The sequence below is a fragment of the Suricata suricatta genome, chromosome 13 (genome assembly GCF_006229205.1).
Source record: "Suricata suricatta isolate VVHF042 chromosome 13, meerkat_22Aug2017_6uvM2_HiC, whole genome shotgun sequence".
NCBI classification, from domain to species: Eukaryota; Metazoa; Chordata; class Mammalia; order Carnivora; family Herpestidae; genus Suricata; species Suricata suricatta.
In genome coordinates, this window is record NC_043712.1 from 9,702,193 (window position 1) to 9,717,337 (window position 15,145).

At 36.7% G+C, this 15,145-nt stretch overlaps 1 protein-coding gene across 1 annotated transcript in view; it reads left to right on the forward strand.

The window, feature by feature from the left end:
* The window catches only part of SCAI (suppressor of cancer cell invasion), a 138,080-nt gene extending 124,018 nt beyond the window's left edge, over positions 1-14,062 (forward strand). Inside the window, exons 16-18 of the mRNA XM_029920735.1 lie at positions 2,111-2,284; positions 2,470-2,570; positions 13,894-14,062. Of these exons, the coding sequence (XP_029776595.1) occupies positions 2,111-2,284; positions 2,470-2,570; positions 13,894-14,040 (422 nt within the window). The 3' untranslated portion in view covers positions 14,041-14,062. The remainder of the gene's footprint in view (positions 1-2,110; positions 2,285-2,469; positions 2,571-13,893) is intronic.
* Positions 14,063-15,145: the final 1,083 nt, after the last annotated feature.

Genomic DNA, 15,145 nt, shown 5'->3' on the forward strand with positions numbered 1-15,145 from the left:
TTAAACTATCATTATTCTTAATGCTTATTATTATGCTTAGTTGTAGTCTATGTCCTTAATGGTTTTTAGTTTAGTTTCATATCTTTGTGCTAGAAAGCTTAGACTTTTAATTCCTCAAATTTGGCCTATCTGGGCACAAAACTAGTTGATACCTAAGTATTTGGAAGGTCTAATTAGATTACTGCCCCTCTGCCATCTAACGTATATAGTTCTGGGGCACCTGAGTGGCTTAGTACATTAAGTGTCTGACTTTGGCTCAGGTCATGATCTCATGGTTCATGAGTTCAAGCCCTGCACTGGGCTCTGTGATGACAATTCAGAGCCTGGAGCCTACTTCGAATTCTGTGTCTCCCTCTCTCTCTACCCTCCCCACCTCATGCTCTATCTCTCAAAAATAAACAGTAAAAAAAAATTGTTTTAAATAATAAACGTACAGTTCTCTCTTTAGCCATGAGTTACATGATTTATTCAATGAACCTTTACTCAGCATTTATTTATGAATGCCGCACTGGGCACTGGAGATAACACTCTGATCACACCACCGTATGCTTCTCACACAGCCAAGTGTTTAGCCAAAGATGCATTTCTTGTAGGTGCTGTTAGTGTTTTGTAGGAGGAAGCACATGCAACACGTAGAGGAACTCCTAACTGGCTCTTGCAGGTGGGAAAAGTGCATAAGAAGATGTTAAAGTGGAGTTGAAGGAGATATTGAAGTATATGGGGCTTCTTGTAGCAGAGCAGTAATCAGATATGAGGCCCGACATAAGAGCTCTGTGATGAGAGCTTATGGAACATTTTTTTTTAAGATTTTATTTTTAAGTAATCTCTATACACAACGTGGAACTCAAACTTATAGCCTTGAGTTCAAGAGTCACATGCTCTACCCACTGAGCCAGCCAGGCACCCCAGGTTGTGGAATATGTAGAGAAATTAAAGGACTTCCTGCTTGCGGAAGGGTAGGGTATGGGATTGTGTGACCAAATCATGAAAAACCTTTTAGGATTTGTGAAGAGGTTTAAATGGAAGACAGTGGGGAAACCATCAAAAGATTGTGAAGAGAAGAGTAGTCTGGAAGAGTAGCCTGAAGAGCATTCAGTTAACCTTGTGGAGAATGAATTGGAGAGGAACATTGATGGAAATAGGGAGCTGGTGGTAGCCAAAGCTAGGACACCGGTGGTGGCTTCATAAGATACTAAGCCCAGAGAGCCAACAGGATTTGTTGGTGGACTGGATAGGAGGGAATAAGGAAGGAGGCATGGATGGATTTCCAGGTTTCTGGCTGAGATTTGTAGAGAACAAAAGGCGGAAGAATTTGCTGTCAATTTCTGACATGCTGGGTTGGAGATTACCTGTGAGACGGGTTGAATACTGTAGTCTCGAGCAACGCTGTTCAATAGAAAGATAATGTGATTCACTGGTAATTTTAAGTTTTCTAGTAACCACATTTCAAAACAAGTAGAAAGAAGCAGGTGAAATTACCATTAATATGTCTTTTTGTACTGAGCTTTTGAAATCCCACATATATTTTATACTTCACGGTGCACCTCAGTTTGGACACATTTTAAATGTCCAGTAGCTACAGGAAGACAGTGTGGTTCTAGACCTAACAAGCTCAGTCTAGGCTGCAGATAAGAGAACTGGGAATGAGAAGGCATATAAATGATAACTGAAATTATGGGAGTAGGTGAGATCAGCAATGTGTAGGGTGAGAGAAAGAAGATATTGATATTTAAGGATTAGGCAGAGAAAGAGCAACTAATTAAGGGGAATGAAAAAGGTTGCCAATTCTAGTACTCAAAATTCTATCATGAACTGCCCATGTACTTGTCATATTTGGAAGAAATTTGTTAGCTGGAGTGAAAAAGGCAAAAGAATATATTCCTTTTCCATTTCTCTTAAGTTTATACTAGGCTCTATTGTAAGTTTGTTCGGCAGAAGGTAGTGCACCTGTGATGTTCTGTAGTTCCATGCAGAATCTACTTTGTTGAATTATGATTTAATGATATAAATTCAATTTAATACATTGTCACTATATTAAATTATTCCTCAAATGCATCTCTTATTTTTTGCAAAACTGTTGTCTCTATATATAACATGTTTGTTATTACAGATCAATCTCAACGAGGTAGCCTCTTCACTCTCTTTTTGAACAATCCTCTAATGGCCTTCCTATTTGTCTCTGGATTGTCAAGCATGCGCAGAGGCCTATGGGAAAAGTGTCAAGAATATCTTCGAAAAATCAACCGCGATATTGCCCAGCTACTGACCCATTCACGTTCAATAGGTACCCTACTAATCTAACTGCACACTTAACATACTATACTGGTTTTTAAATCGTTGAAATTGTTTGAATTTTTAAAGGTATTTGTTGAGGCAGGAAAGTTGAGAAGGTTTTCCTGAACTTTCTTCCCCTTAAAATGTGTTTTCCTTTTAAGCATCTTTTTACTGTCATCTTTCTCCTCTTTGCAGATCAGGCATTTCTCCAGTTTTTTGGAGATGAGTTTCTTCGCTTGCTTCTCACAAGATTTATCTTTTGTTCAGCCACCATGAGGATGCACAAGATTTTTCGGGTAGGCAAAGATTATTATTAAAGACAAATTTTACCACTTTAGGTATTTAAGAATCATGTATTATATGTTATTAAATGTGTTACATTAAGTAAGATTTGAATAGATCCAAAATCATATTTAAAAATTAATATGTAACATATAACGATGATCAATATAAGATACACCTGAATGCTCAACATCCAGTTTAAGAAGTAGAACATTTTTATTACCTTTTAGGCCCTTCCCAGATCCTCTCTCTCTCAAATAAAATTAAAATCCTGAATTTTATACTTATCATTTGTCTTTCTTTATGGTTTTGCCACATGTGTCTGTATTCCTTAACAACATATGGAAGGATGCACATTATATGTATTCTTCTACAGCTAGCTCTTTTTTCACCTACTGTTAAAAAAAATTTTTTTTAACGTTTTTTATTTACTTTTGAGAGACAGAGAGACACAGTGCGAGCAGGGGAGGGTCAGAGAGAGAGGGAGACACACAGTCTGAAGCAGGCTCCAGGCTCTGAGCTGTCAGCACAGAGCGTGATGCGGGGCTCGAACCCACCAGCCATGAGATCATGACCTGAGCCGAAGCTGGACGCTCAACCGACTGAGCCGCCCAGGTGCCCCTCACCTACTGTTTTATTCCTGAGATTGAGCCAAGCTGATGACAACTGTAGCTTTCATTCATTTGTTTTCACTGCCCTATAAGATTCCATTGTTTGTACATCAGAAACAACTCATCCATTCTACTGATGATGGACATTTAGGTTATTTCCAATTTTTTTTATTATTATAAACAATGCCACTGTGACATCTTCTATCACTTACCTGGTTCACACATGTTAAGACTTTCTGTGGGGAATTACCTACAGTGGGCTTTGGGGTCAGATGATGTGAGCATCTTCAGCTTCCCTAGGTGATGCCAGACGGGCCTGCAGAGGGGCTTACACTCCACGGCAGTGTGTAAGGCTTACTGTCGCTCTGGTCCTCTCCAGCCCGTGGTGCAGGCTTACTTTGTAGCGTGTGTATCTAATGGTGTAAAATCATAGCTCCCTGCGGCTTTAATTTTTATTTCTGAGATCGCTTTGAGGTTGAGCAACTTTTCATGTGTTGTTCTGTGTTCTTGTTTGTGAAGAGTGTGTTTAAATCTTTGGTCCATTTTGCTCTTACGTGGTTTGTTGTTGTTGTTTTCTGCAAATTCATGGAACTACATAACACTGTTCATTGAGTTCTGAAAAAGTTCAGCCATTATACTTTTCATTTCTATAAGTAACATTTGGTTCTTTTTCAGATGTGCCTGAATATTTTTAAGTCTCTTGTAACTTTTAGTTTTAAAATATGTTGATTTTTTTTTCCATTTTATTGCAGTGATTTTAAACATGAAGAAAATGTATGGTGAATATCCATATATATATATACTAGCTAGATTCTACAGCTAAACATTTTGGCATATTTGCTTTGGAATATTTGTCCACTTACCCATTCCTCTTTCCATTCATCAGTTTATCTCATTTTTTGATATGTTTTTGAATAAATGGTGGACATCAATAGCCTTTAGCCCTTAATACTTCATCATGCATGCATATATTCTTCTGTTTTAATTTTTTTAACTTTTATTTATTTTTAAGAGACAGAGAGAAACAGAGCATGAGCAGGGGAGGAGCAGAAAGAGAGACACAGAATCGGAAACAGGCTCTAGGCTCTGAGCTGTCAATGCAGAGCTTGATGCGGGGCTTGAACCCACGAACCATGAGATCATCACCTGAGCTGAAGTCAGATGCTTAACCAGCTGAGCCACCCAGGCACCCCATCTTTTTTTTTTAAAGGTTTTTTAAATTTACTTTGAGAGAGACCAAGCAGGGGAGGGGCAGAGAGAGACAGAGGGAAAGAGAGAATCCCAAGCAGGCTCCACACTGTTAGCGAAGAATCAAATGCGGGACTCAAATTCATGAACTGTGGGATCATGACCTGAGCCAAAATCAAGAGTCGGATGGTTAATGGACTGAGTCACCCAGGTGCCTCTCTCTCTCTCTCTCTCTCTCTCTCTCTCTCTCTCTCTCTCTGTATTATTTTAATGTTTATTCATTTTTGAGAGAGAGAGAGAGAGACCATGCAAGTGTGGGGGACACAGAATCCAAAGCGGACTCCAGGCTCCAAGCTGTCAGCACAGAGCCCTACGAGGGGCTTGAACCCATAAACCATGACCTGAGCTGAAGTTGAACATTTAACCAATTGACCCACCCAGGCACTCCATTCTTTTTTAAATGTAAAGTTCATATACACTGAAGTGCACAAAACTAACATGTGCTGTGAGGTGTGTTTTGACAAATACATACACCTGTGTAGCTCCAACCAGTCAAGTTAGACAACATAGCACCATTCCAGATAATTCTCTCCACACTCTTTTCCAATCAGTCCAGTACCCATTACTCCAGAGGCAATGCTATTTTTATTATTTTCACTCTAACTTAGTTTTACCTATTCATAAAATTGAATTATACAGTATGGATTCTTTTGTGTAAATCTTCTTTGACCAAGCATGTTATTCTTGCGATTAATCCGTGTTTCATGCATAAGTAGATCATTCCTCGTTATTACTGAGTAATCGTCCTTTGTCTGCATATACCGCAGTTTATTTAGGCCTTCTCTTTTTGATGCACACCTGGGCAGTTTTAAATTTTTGACTACTACAAGTAAGACAGCTATGAACATTCTTGTACGCGTCTGCTCAGACATCTGTTTTGAGTTATCTTGGTCATAGGGTATGTATGTGTTTCCTTTTGTAAGAAACTGCCAAACTTCTTAGAGTATTTATACCATTTTATATTTCCAACAACAGTGTATACGAAAGTTTCTTTATTTTCTTGCTAACATTTGGTGTTGCCAGTCTTTAATTTCAACCTTTTTTGCGGATTTATAGTGTTTTCTCATTGTAGTTTCAATTTGCATTTCACTGAATAATATGATATTAGACATCTTTTCATGTACTTACCAGCTATATTTTATTGCATTCAGTGGCTTACATTTTTCTTAACAGTGGTTTTTGAAGACTAACCAAGTGTGTGTGCGTGTGCATGTGCATGTGCGTGTGTGTGTGTGTGTGTGTGTGTGTGTGTGGCTGGTATTTTATCCAAGAAATGCTCGCCTATTCCAAAGTCACAAAGATTTTTTCCAAGTTCTAGTTTTATAACTTAAGTGTTTACATTTAGGTCTATGATGTATTTTGAGTTACTTTGGTTTACAGTGTGATGTAAGGGTTAATGGCTTTTTCTTTCATATGCATGTGAAACTATTTTAGTATAGTTTGTTGAAAAGATTATCCTTTTCTCACTGAATTACTGTTGTAACATTTTAAAAAAGCTGTCAACCGTGTACGTTCAAAGATATTTCTGGACTCTAAATTCTGTTCCATTGACCTATAGCATTTTTCTGCAATACACTACTGCCTTGATTATTCTAGTTTTATACTAAGTCTTAAAATTCTGTAGTATGAGTCCCCCTAAAATTTAAGCCTTTTGGTTGTTCTAATCCCTTTGCACATCTGTGTGAGATTTAGCATCAGCTTCACATTTTGAATGGGATTGTATTTAGTCTATATAGCCGATCTGAGGTGAATTGTATTTTCACAATATGGAGTTTTCAGTGACTCTAGTATATTTCCCCATTTATTTAAGTCTTTAGTTTCTCTCAGGAGTGTTTTGTGGTTCTCGTCTTACAGGTCTTACATGTATTTTAATAAATTTATTCCAGAGTATTTCAAGTTTAGTGATGCATTGTAAATGGAATTGTATTTTTTATTTCATTTTCTTTTTTTAAATTTTCTTTAATGTTTATTTATTATTGAGAAATAGAGAGAGACAGCATGAGCACAGGAGGGGCAGAGAGAAGGGGAGATACAGAATCTGAAGCAGGCTCCAGGCTCTGAGCTGTCAGCACAGAGCCCAACGAGGGTCTCAAACTCACAAACCACAAGATCATAACCTGAGCCAAAGTCAGATGCTTAACTGACGGAGCCACTCAGGCACCCCTTTTTTTTCATTTTCTAATTATATTTTTTGGAATATATAGAAATACTGCTGGTTTTAAGGTTGACCTTGTTCCTTTGTAGTCTTGCTAAATTAAAATATTAGTTGTTAGCTTTTTTATATATCCTTTAAGATTTCATATGTACATGATCCTGTTACTTCAAGTAAAAACAGTTAAAAAAATTTTTTTTAATGTTAATTTATTTTGAGAGAGAGATGAGCTGGGGAGAGGCAAAGAGATTTATGAGCCCCGGAGGGGCAAAGAAAGAGGGAGACCACAATGTGACACAGGCTCCAGGCTCTGAACTGTCCACACAGGACTCAATGCAGGGCTCGAACTCACAAACCACTAGATGACAACCTGAGCCGAAGTTGCATACTTAACCAACTGAGCCACCCAGACACCCCCAAGGAAAAGAGTTTTACTTCTTCCTTTCCAATCTGTATATCTTTTATTATGATGGAGTTTTGTTTGTTTTGCTTTTGTCCTTTATTTCAGGGTTAGGTCTTCTGGTAAAATGTTAAATAGAAGTAGTGAGAATGGATATCCTTACCTTGTTCCTCGTTTGGGGGAAAGAATATTTTGTCTTTTACCATAAATTCTGATGTCGACTGTTGGTTTTTCATAGATATTTAAAGTTGACTGAGCTCCCTTCTGTTCCTAATCTGCTGAGAGTTTTTATCAGGAAGATTGTCAAATTTTTTTTTTGCTTCATTAATTGACCTGATATATATTAATTCTGTTAGCATGATGAATAGCATTGGTTGATATTTCTAATAGTAAGTACAACCTTGTATTTCTGGGTTAATGGTGTCTTATGGTCATGTATTATGCCATTGCATTGCTTGATTCTGTTTACCAGTATTTCATTGTGGATCTTTGCATCTGTTTTAATGAATGAATATGGTTCTTAATTTCCTATTCTTGTAATGTCTCTGTAAGGTTTTGTTATCAGAGTATTCCTGACTCCATAAATTTAGTTGGGATGTTGGGACACCTGGGTAGCTCAGTTGGTTAAGTGTCCAACTTCGGCTCAGGTCATGATCTCATGGTTCATAGTTCTGAGCCCCTCAACGGGCTCTGTGCTAATATCTCAGAGCCTGGAGCCTGGAGCCTGGTTTGGATTCTGCATCTCCCTCGCTCTCTGCTCCTCCCCTGCTCGCACTCTGTCTCTCCCTCTCTCTCAAAAATCAATAAACACTAAAAATAAAAAAGAAAATAATAAATTGAGTTGGGATGTGTTTCATTCTTCTCTATTTCTTAAAGTTTCTTCAGGATTGATATTATTTCTTCCTTGAAAGATTAACAGCATTCATCAGTGAAGCCATCTGGACCTGCAGTTTTCCTTTTTGGAAAGTTTTAAATTAATGAATTCAGTTTCAAAAGCTGTTCATGTTTTCTGTGTTTTTTTAGTTTAGTTTTTGTTTGTTTTTTGCAATTCTGTTAATGTTTATTCATTTTTTGAGAGACAGAGAAAGACAGATATGAGCATGGGATGGGCAGAGACAGGGGGAGAAGGACTCTGAAACAGGCTCCAGACTCTGAGCTTTCAGCACAGAGCCTGACACAGGGCTTGAACTCACGGACCACAAGATCATGACCTGAGCTGATGCCAGGTGCTTTACTGACTGAGCCACCCAGGTGCCCCTATTCAATTATTTTTGAGAGAGAGAGGGAGACAGAATCCCAAGCAGACTCCATGGTGTCAGCACAGTCTGATGTGGGGCTCGAACTCACTAACCATCAGATCACAACCTGAGCCAAAATCGGGAGTCAGATGCTCAACCAAATGAGCCACCCAGGCTCCCCTGTTTTTCTTACTAGTTAATTTTAGGGAGTTTAAAATTGTACGTGGGTTTCTTTTTTTTTTTTTTAAGATTTTATTTTTTAAGTAATATCTACACCCGGTGTGGAGCTCAAACTTTCAACCCCAAGATCAAAAGTCGTGTGCTCTGTTAACTGAACCAGCCAGGCACCCGGCAAAGTTATATGTGGATTTTCACTTGTGCTGGCATTGACACTCCTGACCCCCACATTGTTCAGGAGTTAACTGTACTTTCATCTGATCTATCTATTTTTTTAAACGACCAAAATAACTTTGGCATTTATTTATTTATTTATTTATTTATTTATTTATTTTTAAATATTTATTTATTTTTGGGAGAGTGCAAGTGGGGGAGGGCCCCTAAGAGGGGGCCAGAGGTTCTGAAGCAGGCTCTGCACTGACAGTCTGACAGCAGTAAGCGCAATGTGGGGCTTGAACTCAACAAACCGTGAGATCATGACCTGAGCCAAAGTCGGGCACTCAACCAACTGAGCCACCCAAGTGCCCCAACTGTACTTTAATTTTTAATTTGCTCTTTTAATTTCTTTATTTTTAAGCTTAGATCTAAAAACTTTTTTTCTCTTCTAATACAAGCACTTACCTTTTAAGCACTGCTTTAGTTGTATCATTTAAATAATTTTAAGTTTATTGAGACTTGTTTATGACTCCATATGTGAATTATTTTGGTGAAGGCTCTATCTGTACTTGAAAAGAATGGATATTCTGTTATTAGATGGAGTTATGTATAAATGTCAGTTCATTCAATTTCTTATTGAACTATTTGAAGCAGTGTTAAGTCTTCTATATTCTCACTGATTTTGTGTCTGCGTGATCTAACCCTAACAGGGGACTATCTAAACCTCTAATTATAATTGTGAATTGATTGGTTTCTCGCTTGACTTGTTTTTTGCTTGTGCATTTTGAAGCTGTTTTTTTTATCTTCATTTTTATTATGTTTATTTATGTTCAGAAAGACAGTACAAGTAGGAGAGGGTCAGAGAGAGAGGGAAAGAGAATCCCAAGCAGGCTCTGCGCTGACAGGGCAGAGCCTGATAACAAATTAGAACCTGTGAACACTGAGATCATGACCTGAGCTGAAACCAAGAGTTAGACACTTAACTGACTGAGCCACCTAGGCACCCCTGAAGCTGTTTTTTAGTTCATACATAGTTGGGGTTGTTATACCTTCTTGTTGAAATTACCCCTCCTTTTATCAATGTCTGTTGTTATGCATGGCAATATTCCTTGATCTACAGTCTATTTGGTTTATATAAATGTGACCATACCTGTTTTCTTCTGGTGTGTATTTGCATGGCAGATCTGTTTTCATCCTTTAACTTTAATCTCTGGTTCTCTTTATAATTATTTAAAGTGGATTTCTTTAAATCCGCCTGGGTGGCTCAGTCGGTTAAGCATCCAACTTCAGCTCAGGTCATGATATCACGGTTTGTGGGTTCAAGCCCCGCATTGGGCTCTGTGCTGACAGCTAGCTCAGAGCCTGGAGCCTGTCTTCAGATTCTGTGTCTCCCTCTCTCTCTCTGACCCTCCCTTGTTCATGCTGTCTCTCTCTCTTTCTCTCAATAATAAGTAAAAAACATTAAAAAAATAAAGTCGATTTATTTTCAATAGCATTGGTTTGATCCTGCTTTTTTTTTCTAGTTTGATAATCTCTACCTTTCCTTTGATATTTTTTAGTTTTGAATTATGTTTATAAGAAATATAATTTTTATGGGTACCTGTGTGGCTCAGTCAGTTAAACATCCAATTTCAGCTCAGGTCATGATCTCATAGTTTGTGGGTTCAAGCCCCACATCAAGTTCTGTGCTGACAACTCAAAGCATGGAACCTGCTTCAGATTATTTGTCTCCCTCTCTCTCTACCCCTTCCCCACTCGTACTCTGACTCTCTCAAAAATAAGTAAACATTTTAAAAATAAATAAATGTAATTTTTAACATAGCTTGACTTAAATATGCTATTATTTAGGGGTGCCTGGGTGGCTGAGTCGATTGAGCATCGGACTTTGGCTCAGGTCATGATCTCAAGGCTCATGAGTTTGAGCCCCATTGTCAGGCTCTGTGCTGACAGCTCAGAGCCTGGAACCCGCTTCAGATTCTGTGCCCCCCATACCCTTCCCCCATTCATGCTCTGTCTCGTTCACTCTCTCAAGAATAAACGTTAAAAGAAATTTATAAATATGCTATTTGTTCTCTATTTGTCCTACAGTTTGTACCTTTTTTCTTTTTCTGCTGCCTTCATCTTTATTTGAATTAATTGAGGTTTGGTTTGGTTTTGTCTTAGATTTTTATTTAACATCACTATTGATTTGTCTCTGTTGTTTTCCTTTTTTTTAGTGTTTATTCCTTTTTTAATTTTATTTTATTTCTGTATTCAGTTTTCCATCTGATATCACTTTTCTTACTATAGAATTTCCTTTATCATTTCTTTACATTTCTTTATTTTTTATGTTTTTCTTTTTTTTGAGAGAGAGAGAGAGAGAGATTACGAGCACAAGCATGGAAGGGCAGAGAGAGGGAAAGGGAGTCACAGAATCTGAAGCAGGCTCCAGGCTCTGAGCTGTCAACACAGAGCCCAACATGAGGCTCAAACTCATGAACTATGAGATCATGACCTGAGCCGAGGTTGGATACTCAACTGACTGAGTCACCCATAGCACAGTTCTGGTGGTGATTAATTCTTTCATTATTTATTTCTCTGTAGCAGTCCTTATGGTACTTTTGATTTTTTTTTTGAACAGTGGGTTATGTAGGAATATGTTGTTTTATATCTAAATATTCAAGTTATCGTTATCTTACAGATTTCTTTGTTAATTCCTTTGTGATCAGATAATACACCTTGTATATTCCTTTTAAGTTATTGAGAATTACTTTATAATCCAGACAGTTGTCTATCATGGTAAATGTTCTGGGGGCACTTGAAATAAACATACATGCTGCTACTGTCAGACTGTCAGATGAAGAGTTCTGTAAATATCTGTTATAACGTTGTTAATAGTTTTAGTATCTTTACTGATTTTCTGAATACCATTCTATTAGTCTGATTTGTAATGTGTTTTTTTTTCATTTTTTTCTGAGTAATTTTAAGATTTTCTCTTCATATTGATTTCCTATAATTTGATTATGATGTACCTTGATAGGGTTTTCGTTCTTTCTTTTTTCCTTGGGGTTCATTGAGCACATTGGATCCATGGAATAGTTTTGGAATATTTTGGAATACTTTGGCCATTTTTGTTCAAATATTTTTCTTCCTTTCTCCATTCTCTCTGGAACATAGCTACATATATATTAGACAACCTGTTATTATCTTTCACATCACTTCATTTGCTCTTCATTAAAAAAAAATCTGTTTCAGTTTCTATTGCTAGGTCTTCAAGTTCACTGATGTTTTCTTCCACAGCATCTAATATGCTATTAATCCTTTCCATTTAGTTTTTCATTTCAGGAATTATATTTTTCTCACTCCTAGAAGTTCTGTTTGATTCTTTTAATATTTTCCATTTCTCTCATTTTTTTTCCTTTGTGCCCTTGAATGTATGTGTAAGAGCTAAAGTTCTTGTCTGCTAATATTATATTCTCTATCATTTATAGGTTTGTTTCTATAGTTTTTCCTACTAGTTAGGGGTCTTGTGTTATGAATTTTTTGTATGTCTAATTAATTTTCTTTTAGAATGTGTGCATTGTGAATTTTATGATGCTGAATTCTAGACTTTGTTGTCTTTCTTTAAAGGACGTTGGACTTTATTCTAGCAGGAGTTAAATCACTTGCAAATTTCTTTGCCTTTTTTTTTTTTTTTTTGAGAGAGTGGTTGCAAGTGAGTGAGGGGCAGGGAAAGAGGGAGAAGGAGAGAGAGAATCCCATGAGGGGCAAAGGTGGGGGAGGGAGAGAAACAGAGAGAGAATTGGGGCTCGTGTTCACCCAAAGCAAGGCTCATGTTCACCCCATGTGGTGCTCATGGTCACCTGAAGCAGGACACAAGCTCACCCATAGCAGGGCATGAACTCACCCGATGTGAGACTGAAACTAACAAACTGTGAGATCATGACCTGAGCCAACTCAGATCCTTAACCAGCTGAGTCACCCAGGCACTCCTCTTTGACCTTTTCATTTCATTGACCATGTTTTTTAGCTTTTTAGGAGTAGATTTTAGAGCAATGTTAGCTTATCAGTGTAGGTTTATTTTGACCCAATACTAAGACGGATGATTTTTCTGGGATCTCTTTCATATGTCCTCTGTTTCAACAAATAGATATTCTCTACTCTAGGAGGTGTTTGGTCAGAACTCAAACATCTCTCAGTCCTGTGTGAGCTGAGAGAATTGTTAACCTTACAGTAGACCCCCAGTAGTTCTTGTTTTTTGTCTTTTTCTTCTTTTAGGGGTTTTGAACATTTTTGTCACTCATAATATTTAGTGTGGTAATATAAAAATTTGGTCTTTGTAATTGTAATGAGTAAAACCTACTGGCTGACGAGAGATAGAAGTGACACTTGAGCATATGAACTGTCATGTGGGATGCATAGAAAAGTAGTGACTTAATTCTCCAGGAAATTTTAAATGAGTGGCAAAATTATAGAAATTACCAAATAAAGAAGTATTTCTAAGTGAGAATAACCTGATATATTAAATTCTCTTTCTTTTGTTTCCATGTAATTACAAAAAGGTTTTTTTCCTTTTTCTTTGACTATTCCTTTTTTTTTCTTGCTGTTACTTCTCCCTTTATAAGGACTCCTTTTTTTTTCACTCTCTTTGCTAATATTCTTAGAAATCTCATCCATTTTCATGGCTTTAATATTTATCTCCATGCAGATTACATGCGTATTTACATACACTGCTCATCTCTTCTGAGATACAGACCTGAATTTTCAAATTCCTGTTGAGGGGCAGTTCAAGTTTTAGTACCCTATTACTTCAAGTAAATATACCAAAATCTGATGCTTGGTACTCTCTCCAAATTATTTTCTCTCTTCTCTTTTTCTCTCAATGGATCCAGTTCCTCTCTTACATCACATGTTCCTAAAGTCTTACAGTCATCTTTGACACCTCCGTCATGTAATTAATTGCTATGCCTCAGTAATTTGACTTTTTCAGTGCTTCTCCTGTCTCTCCTCTCACTCAGATTTCTGCTGTAACATCTATTTATTCATTCATTGAGCAAAGACTTGTTAAAATCCTGTATATAGTATTAGCAGGACTTTTCCCATAACAATGAGGAATTACACGAGTTCTACAATATAGTAGAATGCTCAGAAATGATAGGACCCAACATATGCTTGTGAAATGACTCACTAAATGAATTTATTAGGTTGAACTATAGGAAACTCATTTTTAAGGTCAATGTCAGCAATTCCATATGGTCAACAGATACACTACTATTAAGAATCATACTAATATGATTAACAGTAATATTATTAATGTTGTGTAGAACTTCTTTCATTAAACTATAAAACTTGACTTTTCTCTTCTCTGCCTACCAGGAAACACGAAATTATCCAGAATCATATCCACAACTGCCGAGGGATGAAACAGTGGAGAACCCTCATCTCCAGAAGCACATTCTGGAATTAGCGTCCATTCTGGATGTTCGAAACGTGTTCCTCGAGAGTACCATAGATGACTATTAAAACAAAACCCCTCTTGTTGAAACAGTTTTTCATTTGCCACAGATTTTACATGGTGCAGTTTTATAATGTGATGACAGACACATAGTGGTGTTACTTAGTTTTAATTTTTTAATTTAAGACCACCATTTTAAAAAGAAACTGAAAAAATTGTTCAAACTTTTAGGGTAACTGTTTTAAAATACAGTCTTTCAAGCCTTTTAAAAAACTCAATTAATCCTGGAATTTTTACTTTTTGGTTTTTGAGGTATGGCTACTTACCTCCACCATCCAACCCTCCATGCAAATAGTCACTGTTCTCGCCCTCAGAAGAGTAAATCATTTATTTTTATACAATGAGGAAAATCCAGCTCTTATACTTGGACCTTAAATATGTGGATTTAGAAAATCTCTCATTGTTCACAAAGATGAAACTAGCCAGCGTGGACTATTCAAATTCAAGGACAGAGCCTTTCCATAATACTTCTCTTCATTCCAACCTAGTAGGGTGGTCAAATGTGTGATTCTTTGAAGCCTAATAAGACAGCTTTTGCAATCATTTAATTCATTAAATACTGTCATAATTTCAGAAGCTGTATAGGATTCCTTTGCATCTTAAAGTTAAAATTTTAATTAGCGTCTTAAGATGATAAATATCACTTGGAATGTGTGATCCCTGTGTTATCATGAGCTATGCTGGCATATTTTGTTTTCTTTGTAATCTGAATACTGGAAATGACAAAAAGCATTTCAGTCAAAAAATAAGATTGTTGGTTTCATAATACAATGCTTCCATGAGGAATTCTATTTAAACTCTTAATTCACAATATCAGGTTTAAAGGTTGTTCAGATTGAAGGCTGTGGCTTATAGTACAGAGTTTATAATCATTTTGTTGCCTAGTTCATATTTCTGAATCTTCAAAATCAGTGATATTAGTAATTTTAGTTAGAGGCAACTGAATTATTGTTTAACCTAAAATGGAAGTAACTTTTGCATTGACAATTTGGAAATAAGATTTTTTTAAACCTCCTTATATTTAATATTTTATATTCATACACAGTTTTTTTATTATTTTAAATAGGACTCAGTGTATAATATAAAGATTTTTGTGTTTTTTCTTCTCTGTTA